Below are 20,603 nucleotides of genomic sequence, written 5' to 3' on the forward strand. Positions count from 1 at the left end.
CTGATGTTGTCTTGATGCTTGTCTCTGTTGCAGATCCAAAGGATGTCTGAATTTCATTGATCATGTTGTGGGAAATCAGCCGGAAGATGAAATGCTACCTGTGGTAGATTGGTATGAGCCAGTTCCTCACGTAAACAACCCCTCTCTTTTATCCCTCACAGCCAACAATAAAGGTGGAGTAGACTGGGAAGTTACTCACTTCTGGACAGCTTTGACTTGGAATCTGCACAGCATGAGATGTGGCTTATAAGAATGCCAGTATTAGCAATCCATTAATTTCACACCCCTTAGATACCAAAATAGTCTAACATTTCCTCACAGTGTCATAGAAAATGTCGCCAGATCACAGAAAAAGTGTGGAACAGTGGTGAAAGAGGGATGACAACCAAAGTTATAATTGAAGGCTATGGGCAAGAGGAAAATTAAGGGGTTCTAATGTTACTTTTAAAGATTAAAAGGATCAACACTCTGCTTGGGCTTCACTGTAGTGTGGCAGTTAGCGCGATGCTATTACAGCTCAGGGTGCTGGAGTTTGGTGTTCAATTCCTGCGTCCTCTGTAAGATGTTTGTACGTCTTTTCCATGAGCAAGTGGGTTTTGTCCCACATCTTAACAAAGATGTACCGTTAAGTTGATTGATTGGTCACTGTAAATTGTCCTATGATTAGGCTAGGGTTAGTAGGTGGGTTCCTGGGTGGTACAGCTCTTTGGGCCAGAAGGGCCTGTTCTGTGCCGTATTTCTAAATAAGAATAAATAAAATAAACAAAGAAATCTCAGATCTTTGGTCCAAATAGTTTACAGCACAGCTACTACTAGAAACTGAGATTCCTCTAGCTGAATTAGAGACACTGATCAAAGGAGTCATGCATCTGATGGTGAAGGGAAGAGTCCTTGTTGGTGCCAAAGGTGATGACATTTATTTTTTTCAATGTTTTACTGAAGAAAGCAGGGGCTCATCCTGGTGGTAGACTCTGTATTGGAGTCGTGGAGAGGGTAAGGCAGGGGAGTGTTGATCGGGAACCTCTATGCAGTGATGCTGGGCCTAGACTGGACCACAGATCCCATGCAGATAAGCTAGAACAATTTTCACATGGAGTTCCCAGTGATCTAGAGTGTAGGAGAGCTTAGGATCCCTTGCAAATCCAAGAAATATCAGCAAGCAGGGTAGAATAAAGTATCCAGAAAGTAATCCTTTTAGTTCCAAATCTAATGCTGGTAAGTGTGAAGTGCTACATTTTGGTAGGAATAATCCAAATAGGACATACATGGTAAATGGTAGGGCATTGAAGAATGCAGTAGAACAGAGTGATCTAGGAATAATGGTGCATAGTTCCCTGAAGGTGGAATCTCATGTGGATAGGGTGGTGATGAAAGCTTTTGGTATGCTGGCCTTTATAAATCAGAGCATTGAGTATAGGAGTTGGGATGTAATGTTAAAATTGTACAAGGCATTGGTAAGGCTGAATTTGGAGTATTGTGTACAGTTCTGGTCACCAAATTATAGGAAAGATATCAACAAAATAGAGAGCTTACAGAGAAGATATACTAGAATGTTACCTGGGTTTCAGCACCTAAGTTACAGGGAAAGGCTGAACAAGTTAGGTCTTTATTCTTTGGAGCGTAGAAGGTTGAGGGGGGACTTGATAGAGGTATTTAAAATTATGAGGGGGATAGAGTTGACATGGATAGGCTTTTTCTGTTGAGAGTAGGGGAGATTCAAACAAGAGGACATGAGTTGAGAGTTAGGGAGCAAAAGTTTAAGGGTAACACAAGGGGGAATTTCTTTACTCAGAGAGTGGTAGCTGTGTGGAACGAGCTTCCAGTAGACGTGGTAGAGGCAGGTTCAGTATTGTCATTTAAGGTAAAATTGGATAGGTATATGGACAGGAAAGGAATGGAGGGTTATGGGCTGAGTGCAGGCCAGTGGGAGTAGGTGACAGTAAGCGTTCGGCACGGACTAGAAGGGCCAAGATGGCCTGTTTTTGTGCTGTAATCGCTATATGGTTATATGGTGATATGGTTAGAAATATAAATAACTGGAAATGTCCAAGAAGTGTGACAGCATCTACACAGAAATAAAGGGAGAGAAAATTTCATATCAATTAAATTTGATCTGCAGGACTTTGCTGTTATGCCCATTAGGGCAGTCTTGTCTGGTACATTTCTATGTTGTCCACTGCAGAGTAATGAACATCAGGGACCACACAGTTTACTCCCTCCTTAAAGTACTGCTTGAACTTGAATCTCATGATGAAGGATGATTACCTGATTAGTATGAACTTTGACCTTATTTCTCAGGTACCTGAAATGCCTAATGTTTCACCGATACTGGTCAGTGGATGACAAACAAATCCATACAAATTATAGCTCCTTGCGTTCCATCGTTGTCACCAACTATGAGGAAACGATCAAAATGCCCATCAATGAGCCGGCTGCTGGACGGAGAAAATCCCAGATCCAGGTATGAGCGTTTCCCTCTGTCGCCCCCCCCCCCAACCCCCACCACCCTCCTGTCTCCCTTGATAATGAATGCTTCGGGGTGGGGCTAATGGACCTTGGGCAGGGATCAACGTTTTGCTGCCGGAGAGGAAACTGATCTGTCAAATAAAAGTGATTCAATCGACGGTTGTTGAGACCCAGTAATGAATGGTTGACTGAACCCTGGGAGTCACTGCAGTCAAAACCGAATGTTCATCCATCTTCATTGCACTGTGGGTTTTGTACATGGAGCTGAGCAACTGGAAATTTGCTATACTTGTTCAAGTGTATCTTCCAAAACTTCAGCAACCAATTCTTTGCTAACCAAACCTGGCCACGTGAATCAGTGAACTAGTGGCATAATAACAATAACTGGACTCTGCTGTGCTATTTGATAAGATCAAAGTTGTAGTGTCAATTCCACATTCTTACCAGAGCCTTTTAATTTGTTGTTTATTCAGTATTTATCTACTTCTGCCAGAAAATCAAAGGAATTGCCTCTACTTCCTTGACTGAGTTCAAAATTCAAAGCACATTTACTAACGAAGTATGTATAAATCATACAGCCTTGAGGTTGGTCTGCTTACAGGCAGCCACAAAACAAGAAACCCAAAAGAACCATTAAAAAAAGACCAACAGCATCCAATGTACAAAAAAACACACAAATCCATGCAAACAATAAAAGCAAGCAGCAGCATTCAGAACAAAAGTGAGTCCATGGACAAGAAGCCCAGAGGAGGCCCACAGCCTCAGTCTCACTGTAGCAGAGAGCAGAACGAAAAGCATGGAGTAGTGAGCAGAAACGGCCCGACCCTTGTCTCTGGTCCCAACATCCAGCCTTTTCAATCCACCTGGCCTGACGTTTAAATTGCTCAAACACTGAATCGTCCTTCACAGCAGGACCCAGGCCCTGTTGCATCAACACACTCTGGGCCCGGAGTTCTGTCAGAAATAAAACCTTACATCTACCCTAAAAGGGTGACCCCTTATACTCGTTCACTGATCACTATGCCTAAGATCTACCACAGGGAAACGTTGTTCCACGTCCACTCCATCAATGTCCTGAGGATTTCACATGTGTCAATGATCTCTTCTCACAGTGAAGAGAAAAAGAGACAATCTAAGCCTTCCCTTCTCAGTCAGCCTGGTCCAGTCAAGGTAATAGTCACGCAAACCTTCTCTGAACAGCCTCCGGTTACTATAGTATCTTCGCTCTTAGATCTAGGTCAGGGGAAGAATTAATTTAAATGCCCGCCAATTGCTGCCAGGAAAAGCTTCATTTCAATGTTTTCGCATACAAATGGTGAACTGTGCAGCAGAGTGACTCGGGAGATTTGTTCAAAAGTTGTCCGAATGTTACAAAAGGAAATGGCAGTATTCAATAAAAACCACGGCAAGGGTTGGAAATGAAACACGCTGCATTTGAAATCGTTAATACTGCAATGTCCTTCTCTCACCCTAGGAGTATGTGGATTACAATGGTGGATCTGGAGTACAGCACATTGCTCTCAACACCTCTGATATCATCCAGTCTGTAAGGCACTCAATTTTATTTCCACCTTATTTCTATCCCGGAGAGCCCCGGGATGTAATCATTCTAATTTGTGTACCTTGACTAAAAGGGGGAAACCTTTATTAATGGCAAACAGTCCCTGATCATTGTTCTAGTTTAGTGAGGATCACCTGAGCTTTTTTTTAAATTAGGTTATGCCTTGATGGCCAGTGGGAAGGCATTTTATTTTCCACAGATGCCTAACAGGTTGAGACAGTGGTGAGGAAGGCAAATACATCATTAGCGTTCATTTGCAGAAGACCAGAATATAAAAGCCAGGATGTAATGTTGAGGCTTCATAAAGCACTGACGAAACCTCAGTTAGAGTATTGTGAGTAGTTTTGGGCCCCCTATCTAAGGAAGGGTGCACTGACATTGGAGAGGTTCAAAGGGGGTTCACAAAAATGATTTCGGGATTGAAAGGCTTATCATATGTGGAGCATTTGATGGCTCTGGGCCTGTACTCACAGGATTTTAGTAAGGCATTTGACAAGGTGCCACACGGTAGGCTTATTCAGAAGGTCAGAAGGCATGGGATCCAGGGAGATTTGGCCAGGTGGATTCAGAATTGGCTTGCCTGCAGAAGGCAGAGGGTCATGGTGGAGGGAGTACATTCAGATTGGAGGGTTGTGACTAGAGGTGTCCCACAAGGATCTGTTCTGGGACCTCTACTTTTTGTGATTTTTTATTAACGACCTGGATGAGGGGGTAGAAGGGTGGGTTGGCAAGTTTGCAGATGATACAAAGGTTGGTGGTGTTGTAGATAGTGTAGAGGATTGTCGAAGATTGCAGAGAGACATTGATAGGATGCCGAAGTGGGCTGAGAAGTGGCAGATGGAGTTCAACCCAGAGAAGTGTGAGGCGGTACACTTCGGAAGGACAAACTCCAAGGCGGAGTACAAAGTAAATGGCAGGATACTTGGTAGTGTGGAGGAGCAGAGGGATCTGGGGGTACATATCCACAGATCCCTGAACATTGTCTTATAGGTAGATAGGGTAGTTAAGAAAGCTTATAGGGTAGTTAAGTTAGCTTTCATAAGTTGGAGAATAGAGTTTAAGAGACGCGATGTAATGATGCAGCTCTATAAAACTCTAGTTAGGCCACACTTGGAGTACTGTGTCCAGTTCTGGTCGCCTCACTATAGGAAGGATGTGGAAGCATTGGAAAGGATACAGAGGAGATTTACCAGGATGCTGCCTGGTTTAGAGAGTATGGATTATGATCAAAGATTAAAGGAACTAGGGCTTTACTCTTTGGAGAGAAGAAGGATGAGAGGAGACATGATAGAGGTGTACAAGGTATTAAGAGGAATAGACAGAGTGGACAGCCAGTGCCTCTTCCCCAGGGCACCACTGCTCAGTACAAGAGGACATGGCCTTAAGACAAGGGGAGGGAAGTTCAAGGGGGATATTAGAGGAAGGTTTTTTACTCAGAGAGTGGTTGGTGCGTGGAATGCACTGCTTGAGTCAGTGGTGGAGGCAGATACACTAGTGAAATTTAAGAGACCACTAGACAGGTATATGGAGGAATTTAAAGTGGGAGGTTATATGGGAGGCAGGGTTTGAGGGTCAGCACAACATTGTGGGCTGAAGGGCCTGTAATGTGCTGTACTATTCTATGTTCTATGTTCTAATGAGGGAGGGATCACATTGAACCCTATCGAATGTTGAAAGGCCTTGATGGAGTATATTTGGTGGAGGGAGAGTGTAAAGAGGGTTTCTTCTTTTTTGTTAACTAGCAGGAATGCTAATTTACTGATAATGAGAATGGTATTCCTTTGTAAACCAAATGGGGATTAATGTTCTTTCTTCTGAGTCTGTAAGCTTTTGTTGACGGGCTTTTGGGCAGATCGGCGCGAGGGGGTCGAGAGAGAGGACACAATGCTCTAAGCTGGGCGAGGATCGGACCCCAAAGGGGGGTCCGAGGCCGGGAGATTCTCTGAGGAGGGGGGGGGGGGATGAAGCTAGATGTGCTTGGTTGACCACTCGGAGGGGCCTGAGCTGTTTGGAGAGTCCGAGGAGTTTGGAGGGTCCTGAGCTGTGAGTCGAGGAGTTCGGAGGGGATCGAATGGTGGCCAGAAGACTTCAGAAATTGAGCTCCAACGGCTGTGCACAAAGTGGTTTGGACTTTGATAAGTTTGGCGCCTTTTCTTTAATTTTCTCTTCATATATACTGTATCGTTATTAATCACTTAGTTATAGTAACCTTTATAAATTGTACTCATTTAATCGCATATGGTGTACTGTCTGGTTTTGGGCGAGGCGGGGACACCACACAGCATCCACACCAGCTGATTACCCAGTTTGGCGGGGCCGAAGGCTGCTCCCCCTAGATGAAATGAGCTGAGCGAGCCTGAGGCGACCCAGGGGGTTACAGATGTTTCCTATGGTTCAGGAGTCTAAAACCAGAGGACACAGCCTCAGAATAGGGGGATATCCATTTAGAACGGTGTTGAGGAGGAATTTCTTTTGCTGGAGAGTAGTTAATCTATGGATTTCATCGCCATAGGTGGCTGTGGAGGCCAACTCACTGGGTATTTAAACCAGATGTTGATAGATTCATAATTAGTCAGGGCATGAAGGGATACAGGGAGAAGGCAGGAGATTGGGACTGAGAGGAAAATGTATCAGCCACAATGAAATGGCAGAGCTGACTCAATGAGCCAAGTGGCCTAAATCTGCTCCTGTATCTTATAGCCTTATGGTCTAAAAGCATCAACCAATAAGCTGCAGCTCCAGAACCAGTCACATAGCAGCTCCAGAACCAGTCACATAGCAGCTCCAGAACCGGTCACATAGCAGCTCCAGAACCAGTTGCATAGCAGCTCTAGAACCAGTCACATAGCAGCTCTAGAACTAGTCACGTAGCAGCTCCAGAACCAGTCACATAGCAGCTCCAGAACCAGTCACATAGCAGCTCCAGAACCAGTCACATAGCAGCTCCAGAACCAGTCACATAGCAGCTCCAGAACCAGTCACATAGCAGCTCCAGAACCAGTCACATAGCAGCTCCAGAACCAGTCACATAACAGCTCTAGAACCAGTCACATAACAGCTCTAAGACACACCAGACTTTGTATCTGCGATGGGGTTTTCAAAACTTTGGGGTTCTTGTCTTTATTGACTGCATAAAGAGCAGCGTTGTTACACTGCATCTGTATAGACATTAGCGGGGCCACGGGTAGAACACTGTGATCGCTGCTAACAAGTGACTCTGGAGCTTTCTACACAGGGAGATTTAGAGGTTGAACTAAGATAGAGTGGTACAGATTAAACATGATAAGGAAAAATTAAGAATAAAACATAATTTTATTCAACTTGGAATTCATTGCCTGAAACAAAGCTGTGTGTTCCACATTGGAACAAAAACCTCACCAACTTATAAGCCATCTGATCAGAACTCGAGGAAAGATGACGTGCAAGTGAATATACAAAAAACTGGGAAATGGGATATGCGTATCTAAAATCCAAGTAAAGCAGAAATGAGCTGAACATCTTCCTTTTTTGAAATGTCTCTGATTCGCTGCTAGGGCTGGTTTCAGAGTGCAGTTAATTACTTTCTTATTGCAGCAAATACGGAGGCCTTTCGGTTCTTCTGGTTCCTATCAGTTCTCAGCATCAGTATCTCATCTGTGCCATTTCACCATCTCCCCATAACCGGAATTCACAGATGCCCACCAACTCCCTTTTGGTTTTATGCCACTCAGCACAGGGTAATTGACAATAATGAATGAACCTATTAGCACATCTTTGGGATGTAGGAAGAAGTTGGTGTACCTGGTAGAACAGGCAAACTTTACAAAGACAGCATTCCAAGGTGAGAATAAGAACTAGGACCTGGAACTCCTAAGGCAGCAGCACTAAGCCCACTAACCTGTTCGACCAACACTGGTCTTGCTTTCAACAGTACACCTTTGGCAATAGCGCTCTCTGCTGGCAGCCGTGAGAACAGCATATAATCCTGACTACTCCAGTGCTCTCACAGATGCAATTTAAACCTTGGGTAAGGACAGAAGAGCACAAGGATGTCTGCAGCCTCATTTTAATAGCCTTCTCTTATATGTGAACCTGCTGAGTGCGTGCTTGTTGTCTGACTGTGGATCACATATTCTCAACCATTTCCCCAGAAGGAGCAGGAGAGATGTGTCTGCATTCTCCGCAGTAGAAGTGACTGTTTGGATTCCAGTATATGTGGCCCCATAGAGATAGGCTGGCATGATAAATGGCAGTAACCCATCTAGACTTGGTTCAAATCTCAAGCAGAAGCAAGAGGGCAAAAGAGAACCAGTGGGGTTGGGGGGGGGGGGGGGGTTAGACTGGGTTTCCTCCTACACTCCAAAGTTGTATCAGTTTATAGGCTAATTGGTCATTGGAAAAATAGTCCTGTAATTAAGCTAAATAGGTGGGTTGCTGGGCTGTGCAGCTCACTGGGCCGGAAGGGCCCATTTTGTGCCATACCTCTAAATGAAGAATAGAAGTTGGGTATAAAGCACTAATGTAGGGCTCTGCCAATGCTGCCACGTTGGATATCCTACCTAACAGCTATCACATTATTTTTTGTTGAAGTTTACTGCTTGCAAATTTGCCACTGAATGTTCTCCATCTGCAAGGTAGTCATCCTTCAGAAAAGCTCTTCATTGGTCTCTGTTACTTGGCAACCATGTGAAGGGCCGTATATAATTTTTTTTTGTAATTTAGCTGAATATAACGGTCAAAGGGGTCTTTAAACTGATTTAAGGAAGTGTAAGTTGAAGGAGAAAACATTACAAGTCTTTACAAATCTACCATGGAAGTTTATTCCATTTCAGGGTGTCATTTGGCAATAGACTACCTCTCAGAGTGAAGATGGGGGAATTATTTCCAGCCCTCTGGCTGTTTTAGGTCACAGTGATATTGTAGCTGTGCTGTGATTTGTGACTCTGCCGACCACTAAGCTTGAGTGGAGAGGCAAGATGTTATCAGTGTATTTCCTGCTTCCTCCTGGGGCTGTTACCCAGCCGTTGAATCAGTTACTGTCATCACAACCTTTCTGCTGTATGTTTAAAGGCAGAGCTCCGCAATTTGAAGTGTGGCTGATTACTACTTCAACTGTTGACAGGTCACAAATTTAAAGAGCCGTGGGACGGAGTTCCTGAACACCCCAGACTCTTACTACAATCAGTTGAAAGAAAAATTAAAGACGGCAAAAATAAAGGTGCAAGAGGACCTGAAAAAGTTGCAGGTACATCTGAATGACCAGATACCAGGTCTACAAGTGCAAAGAATGAAGGCAATTTTCAGCCAAACATTTAACTTGACAGCATCAGCAATGAAGAAATCACCCCTGCTAGTGTCCTGCTTAAGACATTACATATGCAGAATGTTGAATGTGGGGTACTGAATATGAATCAAACAATTCAGTTTAATTTAGAATATAGTTTAAGACTGGAGAAGAGAAACTATAGCATATTTCCCAATTAAAATGTGGTCATTTCTGTTGAAGAATGCAGTAAGTATGTGTGTGCGTTGGGGGAGGGGAAATAATTGCATATAACTCACATAATTTACAGTAATGTGGTCATCAAGCTTGACCGAAAGCAAAAATGCTCAATTATCTCTACTGTGACTGGCTTTTCGGGTTCCATGCAAAGGAACTCTTCACTTGAAATCAGTACCTGCCTGTGATGATGTTTATTTAATGGCAATGGTAATGAAGGAATCAAGCCTCGACCCAGCAAAAGCTGTGCTACTCCTTCCATGAGGGAGCACAATCCAGTGAAGTGATTGTAAACAGGAGTCAATTGTCACGTGATCAATGGGAATGGCTGCTTCAGGCATGCTTACTTACAGTACTTAATGCATAATTATGCTAATTATGCAATGAAGGTCCTCCATTTCTGTCTGACCTTAGCCATCTTTCCTATTGTGTCCCAGGTTCAAAGTCCTTTTCTCAGCCATGCAAGTCCCGGGTGGAAGCTCAGGAATACAGTCACACACAGATATGGAAGTATTCTTCATTGCTGTTTCCGTAATGATTTCTTTTTTGACCACTCATGGTTGTTAGCCCCAAACCTGGAGGACTAGTGGACCACTCTTAGTCTGGCCTCTACCCTTTGACCTGTTTGGCATGGGTGACCCTACCAAAGAATCAAAGTACAAGTCTTTGAATCCAGCCAACATAGTTCTGCGGGTTATTGAGGCACATGCCTCTAAGCCCTATGACAAGTTTAGGATCCCCTTGGAGGTTCAGGCATATATCCAACATCTTAACGTTAGTCACTTGACAGCAGTTCAACCCCTCAGTGCTGGATCTTCCAATAGCGTCTTGAAAGCAGGCTAATATTCCCACATAGATTATTAGGAAGTCAGCAATCTAGTATATCTGGAATCATTATTTATTTACTCCAAACGTACCAGATAGCTTGCTGCCTAATATTTCCTTTTATGCACAATATTATGTGACTTGGAAACAACTTCTTTGTCTGTAACAGGAGCTCAAGATTCTTATTGATTATGATGAGAATGGCTACTTACTGCAGATCTTCACCAAACCTGTCCAAGATAGACCCACGCTCTTTCTGGAGGTGATACAGAGGCATAATCACAATGTAAGTACCATGGACCATGCTCATCTCTCCATACGAGCTTCAAACCCGGACCTCAATTAGATTGAATGAGTAGTCTTTGGGTTACTGCAAGTCTGTGTCTTTATTGATGCTTTGCTGCACGCTTGAGTGCTCGGTGGTGGGTGCTGATGCCTTTTTTTTTTGCTGGTGGGGGACGGGGATTGTTGCTTTGCTGCCGCTTAAGCGTGGGGGGAGGAGCTGGGTGGGATTTGGGGTCTTTACATTTAACCGTCATTCATTCTTTGGGGGCACTCCTCTGTTTTCGTCGATGGTTGCAAAGGAAAAGTATTTCAGCATGTATATTGTATACATTTCTCTGACATTGAATGTACATTTGACCTTTGAATTAGATACGTACATATTCCAGTACCTGTTTGTTGTGCACACGATCCACAAGTCCAATGCCCTTTATCTTTAAAAACATGCATTACTCTGTCATGCTCCTTCAGTTTCCTATTATAACCACCTGCTTTCTGTGTTATTGTTGATCTGCACTTAGTCTATGAACATGCAAATTCAATATGAATCAATCTGAAATAATCAGCAAGTCAGGCAGCATCTATGGAGGGAAAATAAGCAGTTGACATTTCGGGCTGAGACTCTTCGTCAGATGCTGCCTGACTTGCTGAGTTCTTTTGAGTCCAGAGTTTTGTATGCATTGCTCAAGATTCCCAGCCTTTGCAGAATTTCTTGTGAATCTGAAACAATCATTTCCATTTCAATCCATCCCTGTAATACTGGTGAAATCGGATCTTTTCCAGCATTCTCCATGTGGAGCAGGCTAATTCTTGACCTCAACAATCACCCAATCATGGGTGATACCCTTCAACCTGCCATAAGACTGCTACCTATCAAGATGTGGCCGATAGGCTCATTCTTAGAGGTATTTCCTATACCATTGGGGAGTCCTGTTGTACCTCCAGCAGGTTACCAGTCTCCACCTGAATCTATTAGCTGATGTTGGATAGGGAGGGTGGGTGTGACATTATTGGGCCTCCATTGACAATCCAGCACACACCACTGCAGTCATAGCAGGAACAGTGTTCTATATTGATACTGCGACCCGCCTACTAGAAACAATAACAATCCTCACAGTTGGGAATTAACAAGGGGTTTTCTGGTGTGTATACAGTACATTGTAGCTTTCCTATTGTATTAAAGAGGCAATGAAGTTTAAAGTTATTGACAGTCCAATCTGTCTGGCTGTGATTGCCATCAGACTAAAAGATACACAAGGAAAAAAACATACAAACACCTAAAGCCATTTGACAGACCTTACTGGGCAATCATTAGTGGTTCCTGCAGAACAGTGGTAAAAGTATTGAAAATAGCACAAACCATGACTACCACTGAACATATCTACAAGCAGCATACATCATCATTGATCCCCACCTTCCAGGCCTTGCTCACTTCTTACTGCTGCCATTGAGATGGAGGCACAGGAGCCTTGTTCAGGAACAGTTATTACCCTATGACCATCCTGTTCCTGAACCCCAACCCTAACTTCACTCACCTCGACAATGAAATATTCCACAACTTATATCTCAATATTATTTATTACTACTATTATTATTGGTTATTGCTTGGAAGTGCATGGTTCGTCTTTTTTATGTACAGATTGTTTTGTCTGTGTGTAGTTTTGCAATGGCTCTATCATTTCTTTGTATCTATTGTGAATGCCTGCAAGAGTACTATATGGTACCTCTTGTACCTAATAAGGTGGCCACTGAGACTGCATTCATGGTCTTGTGCAGCTGTACGTTTGATGTATTGTGCGTTCAGTGCTGTTCTTCTCCACATCACTGTTGTAATGTGTGGTTAGTTGAGTTACTGTTGCCTTCTTGTCATCTTGAACCAGCCTGGCCATCCTCCTCTGACCTCTCTCAGTAACAAGGTACTTTTTGCCCACAGGTATTTGTTTACTTCTTACACTCTTCTCTGTTGTGCATTAAAATCCCAAATCAGCAGTTTCTGAAATACTCAAACCACTCAGTCTGGCGTTGACAATCATTCCTTGGTGAAAGTCACTTAGATCACATTCTTCCCCATTCTGATGTTTGGTCTCAACAACAACTGAACCTCTTGACCATGTGTGCGTGCTCTTATGCATTGAGTTGCTGCCACCTAATTGGCTGATTAGATATTTGCATTAATAAATAGAGCTGAGAGGTAATGTTGCAGCTATATAGGACCCTGGTCAGATCCCACTTGGAGTACTGTGCTCAGTTCTGGTCGCCTCACTACGAGGATGTGGAAGCCATAGAAAGGGTGCAGAGGAGATTTACAAGGATGTTGCCTGGATTGGGGAGCATGCCTTATGAGAATAGGTTGAGTGAACTCGGCCTTTTCTCCTTGGAGTGACAGAGGATGAGAGGTGACCTGATAGAGGTGTACAAGATGATGAGAGGCATTGATCATGTGGATAATCAGAGGCTTTTTCCCAGGGCTGAAATGGTTGCCACAAGAGGACACAGGTTTAAGGTGCTGGGGAGTAGGTACAGAGGAGATATCAGGGGTAAGTTTTTTACTCAGAGAGTGGTGAATGCATGGAATGGGCTGCTGGCGACAGTGGTGGAGGTGGATACGATAGGGTCTTTTAAGAGACTTTTAGATAGGTATGTGGAGCTTAGAAAAATAGAGGGCTATAGGTAAGCCTAGTAATTTCTAGGGTAGGGACATGTTTGGCACAACTTTGTGGGCTGAAGGGCCTGTATTGTGCTGTAGGTTTCCAATGTTTCTAATAAGCAGATGTATAGGTGTATCAAAGAAACTAGCCACTGAGTCTGTATGTATTTTGATAATAAATTTACTTTGAACTTTTAACTGTCATGCATTTTGGACATTAACAATGCATGTTAATTTTCTTTTTGAAGGGCTTTGGAGCTGGAAACTTCCAGTCATTATTTGAAGCTATTGAGAACGATCAAGAGGCAAGAGGAAACCTCACTGTTTACACAGCCGACAAAGTGCGACCATTTTATTGAAATAACTGGCCAGCAAATCGTAGCATACACTTAGAGAGCTTCTCTGTAGTATTAGTAATTCTTCATCTTCTTCAGCATTTACCTCCTCCCAGAGACTTTATAAACTTAAATCCAAAGATTGTGTTACATAATCATGTTACATTTTAATTTGTCTTTTCTCTGCCTGGGTCGGTGTCTGTGACTCCCTGTCATCTCAGTTTCTAAATGAGTGTTGTACTTCTCAATTGCACTTCTTGTGATATCAAAGGTCACAGGTCATTCAAGCTCAGTGATCTAAAAAAAGTTCTCTCCTTGCTTAGTCTCAGTGTTTAACATGTATACATACATACACCCCATGTAGAAATTTGCATCTAAAACACATTCATTCATATTCATGTGCAACATGCATTCACATCGTACATTTGAGTTACATTCACGTGTGATCATTTTTATTTTCTCTTGCACTTGCACATACTGTAAACTTACATACGAACCAGATACATTCAATCACTTTCTCACACAATCATTAACACCTTCGCATAAGCAATGTACATTCCTTCCTCTGCACAGATATGAACACACAGTGTAATGTGCACTAGTAGATAAGAGCAAATACATTCCCCATTGGACTACTACTGAATTTACCCTATGAATTGAGAATCTTTAATAAACATGTCTACCTACTTTGTCTACTCGTGACTGTTCTATATTTAAACTTGTGCAATTTGAATGAATATTCGGGTCACTGTCAATGAAAAATTATGAGACGTTAAAAATCCTGTGGTTGATCCTGCCTGAATGCCACAATTTGTGACACTGTATTACAATCTATAGATCCTCCAACCCACCTACAACGTGTTCTGGGAGACGTGAAACCTCAGCAAATTTGATGGTTGTTAGAATTGCCTGCCCTTCTCCATCATTCCAAATTCCCATTTCCCTCTCATCTTTTCTCCTTTCCTGCCCATCACCTCTCCTCCCCCTTCCCTTTCTCCCATGGCCTTTTTCCCTCTCCTAACAGATTCCCCCTTCTCCAACCCTCTATCTTTCACCAATCGACTTCCCAGCTCTTTACTTCACCTACAACCTTGTACTTCTTCCACTCCTCCCCTCCCCACCTTCTTACTCTGACTTCTAATTTCTTTTTCCAGTCCCAATGAAGGGTCTTGGCCTGAAATGTCAACAGTTTACTCTTTTCTGTAGATGCTGCCTGGCCTGCTGAGTTCCTTCGCCATTTTGTGTGTGTGTTGCTTGGATTTCCAGCATCTGCAGCCTTCCTCTTGTTTGGAACTGCAGCTGGAAGGCTTTCTCTCCCAACTTGAAGAAAGACTTCCAGTGACATCATCCCTGGAGAGGCACAGTCCAGGGGACTGCAACTTTAAGAATTGAGTCTTATTTCCATCTAAAATTCAAAATACATGACGGAGTTAGCAAGAAGTTAGTATATTTGTCAAAATGTTTTGCTATTAAAATAAGTAGGTGAACTCATTCAGAGAGGGGGGCAGGGGGAGGGAGACACACACACACACACACACCATTCAAGATTTGCCTCTCAAAAATAGCATCTTCTTTAAGAAAGAAGCAAGAATCACTGGTTTTAAAAGTGGGCTGACTTGGTGCACATTTGGATAAAGGCACATGCAGATCAAAAACAGTGCTCATAGGAAACAATCCAGAATTTTCCAGCAGGATGAAAAGTCCCTTTCTTGCTTTCTTATCCAGGTTTTCTGGGTAGTGATGTTTTGTCAGTTGATAGTGGATGGAGCAACAGCAGAATCCAGTGTAGCTTTGCCTTGTTTCAGAAGTCACGTACGTGCACTTTAAAGACTCACCAGAGCTCTGGAGCAATGTCAAAGAGTCAGAAAGCAGCTTTGAGAATTGTTCAGTGGGAAGGGGAATGGGAGAGGTGGGGAAGAGCTGAAAATAAGTAAACCACACTTAATGCAGACTTATTAACTTTCAGTTTTGGATTACATTGGGCAGTTTCAAATAAGTCGGGTAGAAATAACTTTTAAAAAATTTGGTTTAGCGCAAAGATCATTTTGAAAGTAGAAGCTCATCTTTGGCCCACTTATACTTTACAGTATTGAAACATTCTTAAGCATTGCCAGCAAACTACCGAAGGTATGATCTCATCCTCTGCCCTACCCACTGGCAAAAAGAAGAAAGCCCCGTTCACAAAAAAAGGCAGCTCTTGAGCTGTGGAGACAGGTTCAGGGAACAAAGATTTGTTTAATTATTGTTAAGAATGTACGTGATTCATGTTTCAGAAACAATGAAAAGAGTGGACAAGTGGAACTGAATTCTTTATGCTGAATAGGATGAGGGACACAGTTTCAAACTCAGTGAAGTTCCTGCTCTGGGCTGTTGACTTGAGGAAAAGCTGTCACCTGGTGAGCAGAAAGCCACTGGGTCTTTTCAAAACAGGAGATGAAAGATACCCACTGTCAGAATGTGAGGTTAAATTTCAGGTGAGGCAAGTCTGAGGTTTCACATACTGGGGATTTAGCTGTCTAATAATGGAAATGCAGATTGTTGCATTAAACCAAGAGGCTGAACAGACCTGTCAGGTCTTTCACTCATTCAATAAACTATTCAGTCAACATTATCTATTCGGCACTCGGCAGGGGCCAATAAAGGGAGGCAAGGCGTGGGAGGAGTGACTGTTGTGCGACTGGATGGTGTTAGAGTGGTCAGGCTTTGGCTCAACAGGTTTGGGCAACCACATGCAGAGTAGGTTTCTAGCACTTTTTCCCTGTTAGGACGTAGCTAGTGCACCGAGAATGGATTCAGAGTTAGTGGTTTGCTCCTTGTGTAAGATGTGGGATCTTCGGGAGACCTCCAGTCTCTCTGATAACTACGTCCACAGCTAGTGCACCGAGCTCCGGCTACTCAGAGTTCGTGTTCACGAACTGGAGCTGCCGCTGTATGCCCTTCAGCTTATACAGGAAAATGAGAAGGTGATAGATAGGAGCTACAGGGAAGTAGTCACCCCTAAGTTGCTGGAGACAGGTATCTGGGTCACTGTCAGGAGAGGGAAAGGGAATAAGTAACCAGTGCAGAGTACTCCCATGGCCATTCTTCTCAATAATACGTATAACACTTTGGGTATTCTTGGGTGGGAGAAACCTACCAGGGGGAAACCATAATGACCTGACTTGTGCCACTGAGTCTTCTCCTCCCCCCATGTGGCTTAGAAGGGGAGAGGAGTGCACTAGTGATGGGGGATTCCTTAATTAGAGAAGCAGACAGAAGACTCTGTGGATGTGAAAGACACCTGGATGGTTTGGAGGGTCAGGGGTATCTTGGTCACAGCATTATAAAGGAGAAGGGTGAACAGCCGGAAGTCATGTTACAAATAGTACCAATGGCGTAGGTACAAAAAGGGAGGAGGTCTTGAAGACAGAATATATGGAGTTTGGTAGGCAGCTGAGAAAAAAAGGACCTCCAGGATAGTAATCTCAGGATTGCCGCCTGTGCAACGTGCCAGTGATGTAAGAATAGGATGATTTGGCAGATGAATATGTGGTTGAAGAATTAGTGCATGGAGCCGGGTCTTAGATTTCTGGATCATTAATATCTTCTGGAGAAGGTATAACCTGTACAAAGAGGACAGGTTACACCTGAACCCGAGGGGGACCGATATCCTTGTGAGCAGGTTTGCTAGACTGTTGGGGACGGTTTAAATTAATTTGGCCGCGGGGTGGGAACAAGAGTGATTGGCCTGAGGACGGTGCAGTGGTATACAACTAGATGCAGTGTGTAGTGAGATTGTGAGGAAAGATGGGCAGATGAAAGGGCAAAATTGCAGTTTAGTGGGATGATTTAAGGTGTACCAGGGGGCCAAAGTTGAAAAGGGTACAGGACTGTGAGTGTTATATTTGAATGCACACAGTACACAGAATAAGGTAGATGATCTCGTAGCGTAGCTAGAGATTGGCAGGTAAGATGTTGCGGGCATTTCCAAGTTGTGGCTGAAAGAAGGTCATAGTTGGGAGCAAATCATCCACGAACACACATTGCATTGAAAGGATATGTTGGTAGGCTGAGAGGATGGGGTGGTTCTGTTGAAAAAATTGAAATCAAATCCTTAGAAAGAGATGACAGGATCAGACTATGTAGAGTTCTTGTGGGTAGAGTTAAGAAACTGCAAGGATAAAAAGACTCTGATAGAAGTTATATACAGGTGTCTGAACTGTAGCCAGGACAGGAAGATAGAAAAGGCATGTCAAAAGGGTGTTGTTGCAATAGTCTTGGGGGACTTCAAAATATAAGTTGATTGGAAAAATCAGGTTGGTGCTGGATCTCAAGACAGAAAATTTAAAGAGTGCCTATGAGATGGCTTTTTAAGTAGCTTGTTGTTGAACCCACTAGGGAAATGGAAATTCCGGATTGGGTGCTATGTAATGACCCAGATTTGACTGGGGGCTTAAGGTAAAGGAACCCTTAGGAGGCAGTGATCATAATACGATAAAATTCAGCCTGTAGTTTGACAAGGAGAAGCTAAAATTGGATGTATCAGTGTTACAGTGGACTAAAGGGAGTTACAGAGGTGTTAGAGAGGAGCTGGCCAAAGTCGATTGGAAGGGGGCATCAGCAGGGATGATAGCGGAAGAGTTAAGAGTTTCTGGGGCAATTTGGAATGTGCAGCAAAGATACATCCCAATGATGAAGAAGTATTCTAAAGGGAGGATGAGGCAACCATAGCTGACAAGGGAAGTTAAAGGCTATATCAAGCAAAAAAGAGGGCATATAACAGCAAAAATTAGTGTGAAGGTAGAGAGTTGTGAAGCTTTTAAAAACCAACAGAAGACAACTAGATAACACACACAAAATGCTGGAGGAACTCAGCATGCCAGGCAGCATCTCCTGGCCCTACAATGTTGACTGTACTCTTTTCTACCCATTCTCTTGTTTGAGAAAGCAAGTAGAGAGCCATAAAGAGACAGAAGATGAAACATGAAGGCAAACTAGCCAATACTATCAAAGAGGATACCAGAAGTTTTTAATCAGATATATAAAGTGTAAAAGAGAGATGAGAGTGGATATCAGACCCCTGGAAAATGATGCTGGAGAAGTAGTAGTGGGGAACAAAGAAGTGACAGGCACAGTTAAGTATTTTGCATCATTCACTGTGGAAGACACCGGCAGAATGCCAGAAATATGAGAGTGTCAGAGGGCATAAGATATTGATGCTATTACTGAAGAGAAGTTGCTTGAGAATCTTAAAAGTCTGAAGGTAGGTTAGTCACCTGAACCAGATGAACTGCAGCCCAGGGTTCTGAAAGAGGCAGCTGAAGAGATTAAGAAGTCATTAGTGATAATCTTTCAAGACTGACTAATTTCTGGAATGGTTCTGGAGGACTGGAAGATCATTAAAAAGGGAGGGAGGCAGTAGAAAGGATATTATAGGCCAGTTAGCCTAACTCTCAGTAGTTGGAAAAATGTTGGAGTCTCTTATCAAGGATGAGCATTTTGGGGTACTTGGAGGTACATGACAAAATAGGCCAAGTCAGCAAAGTTTCCTTAAGGGGAAATCTTGCCTAACAAATCTTTTGTAATTCTTTGAGAAATATCAGACAGGATAGACGGAAGAGAGTCGGTGAATGTTGTTTTACTTGGGTTTTCATAAAGCCTTCGACAAGATACTACACAGAAGGAGTCTAAGGTATTACAGGAAAGATACTAGCATGGATAGCAGATTGGGTGACTGGCAGGAGGCAAAGAGTGGGATTAAAGGGGCCTTTTCTGGTTGGCTGCCAGTGACTAGTGGTGTGCCACTGGGGTCGGCGTTGGGACCACTTCTATTCATATGTCAATAATTCGGCTGAAATAATGGATTGCTTTTTGGTGTAGATAGGTGGAGGAGCAAGTAGTGTTGAGGAAGCTGGGTGTCTGCAGAAGGACTTAGATTGGGAGAATGGGCAAAGAAGTGACAGTTGGAATGTAGTGTTGGGAGTGCAAGGTCATGTACTTTGGCAGAAGGGATAAAAGTGTGGGCTATTTTCTAAATGGGGAAAAAAATTGAAAATCAGAGGTACAAAACGTCTTGGGAGTCCTTGTGCATAATTCCCGAAAGGTTAACTTGCAGATTGAGTCAGTAGTAAGCAAGACAAATGCAATGTTAGCATTAATTTTGAGAGGACTAGAATACAAAAGCAAGGATGTAATGCTGAGGCACTGGTCAGAGTATACTTGGAGTATTGTGAGCAGTTTTGGGACTTTTATCTAAGACGTGCTGTCATTAGAGATGGTTGAGAGGAGCTTCACAAGAATGATTCCAATGATCCCAGGAATGAAAAGGTTAACATGTGAGAAGCACTTGATGGCTTTGGGCCTGTATCCACTAGAGTTTATGCGGTGGGGGGGGGGGGGGGAGGTGGCAGAATCTCATTGAAACCTATCGAATATTGAAAAACAGTGGATGTAGAGAGGATGTTTCCTACAGTGGAGAAGTCTAGGATCAGAGAGCACAGCTTCAGAATAGAGGAGCATCCACTTAAAACAGATGAGGAACAACTTCATTTAGCCAGAGGCAGTGAATCTGTGGAAGTAATTGCCAAAGATGGCTGTGCAGGCCAAGCCATGGTGTACATTTAAGACAGAATTTGAGAGGTTCGTTATTAGTCAGGGCATCAAAGGTAACGGAGAGAAGGCAGGAAAATGGGGTAGAGAGTAAATCGGCTATGAATGAATGGTGAAGCAGACCCAATGGGCCGAATGGCCTAATTTTGTTCCAGTGTCTTTTGCTTTAATGGAAAAGCAATATTTCCCAGCACAGGGTGAGCTTCCTTGTTCTGATTAGAAAGTGCCATTGAATCTCTAATTTCCATCTGATTGATTTATGGTCTCACCCTGAACAGGTTGACAATAATAGCAGAGTATTCCTTCAGTACAGCACTGGTGTTCCCATCTGGAATAAAACTTCAACTTATAGCGTTACCCAGGAGTGAGAGGCCTACCGATGACTCCTACTCAAGAATACTTAGTTAAAAAGACACATCT

General features: G+C 43.2%; 1 protein-coding gene across 2 annotated transcripts in view; it reads left to right on the forward strand.

Annotated features, from left to right (window-relative positions):
- Window positions 1–14,281, forward strand: part of hpda (4-hydroxyphenylpyruvate dioxygenase a) — a 57,617-nt gene extending 43,336 nt beyond the window's left edge. For both annotated transcript variants that reach the window (XM_059973152.1, XM_059973153.1), the window contains exons 9-14: window positions 34–111; window positions 2,299–2,461; window positions 3,941–4,012; window positions 9,129–9,251; window positions 10,501–10,617; window positions 13,509–14,281. In XM_059973152.1, coding sequence (XP_059829135.1) covers window positions 34–111; window positions 2,299–2,461; window positions 3,941–4,012; window positions 9,129–9,251; window positions 10,501–10,617; window positions 13,509–13,619 — 664 coding nt within the window. In that variant the 3' untranslated portion in view covers window positions 13,620–14,281. The remainder of the gene's footprint in view (window positions 1–33; window positions 112–2,298; window positions 2,462–3,940; window positions 4,013–9,128; window positions 9,252–10,500; window positions 10,618–13,508) is intronic.
- Window positions 14,282–20,603: the final 6,322 nt, after the last annotated feature.

The sequence above is a fragment of the Hypanus sabinus genome, chromosome 6 (assembly GCF_030144855.1).
Source record: "Hypanus sabinus isolate sHypSab1 chromosome 6, sHypSab1.hap1, whole genome shotgun sequence".
NCBI lineage: Eukaryota > Metazoa > Chordata > Chondrichthyes > Myliobatiformes > Dasyatidae > Hypanus > Hypanus sabinus.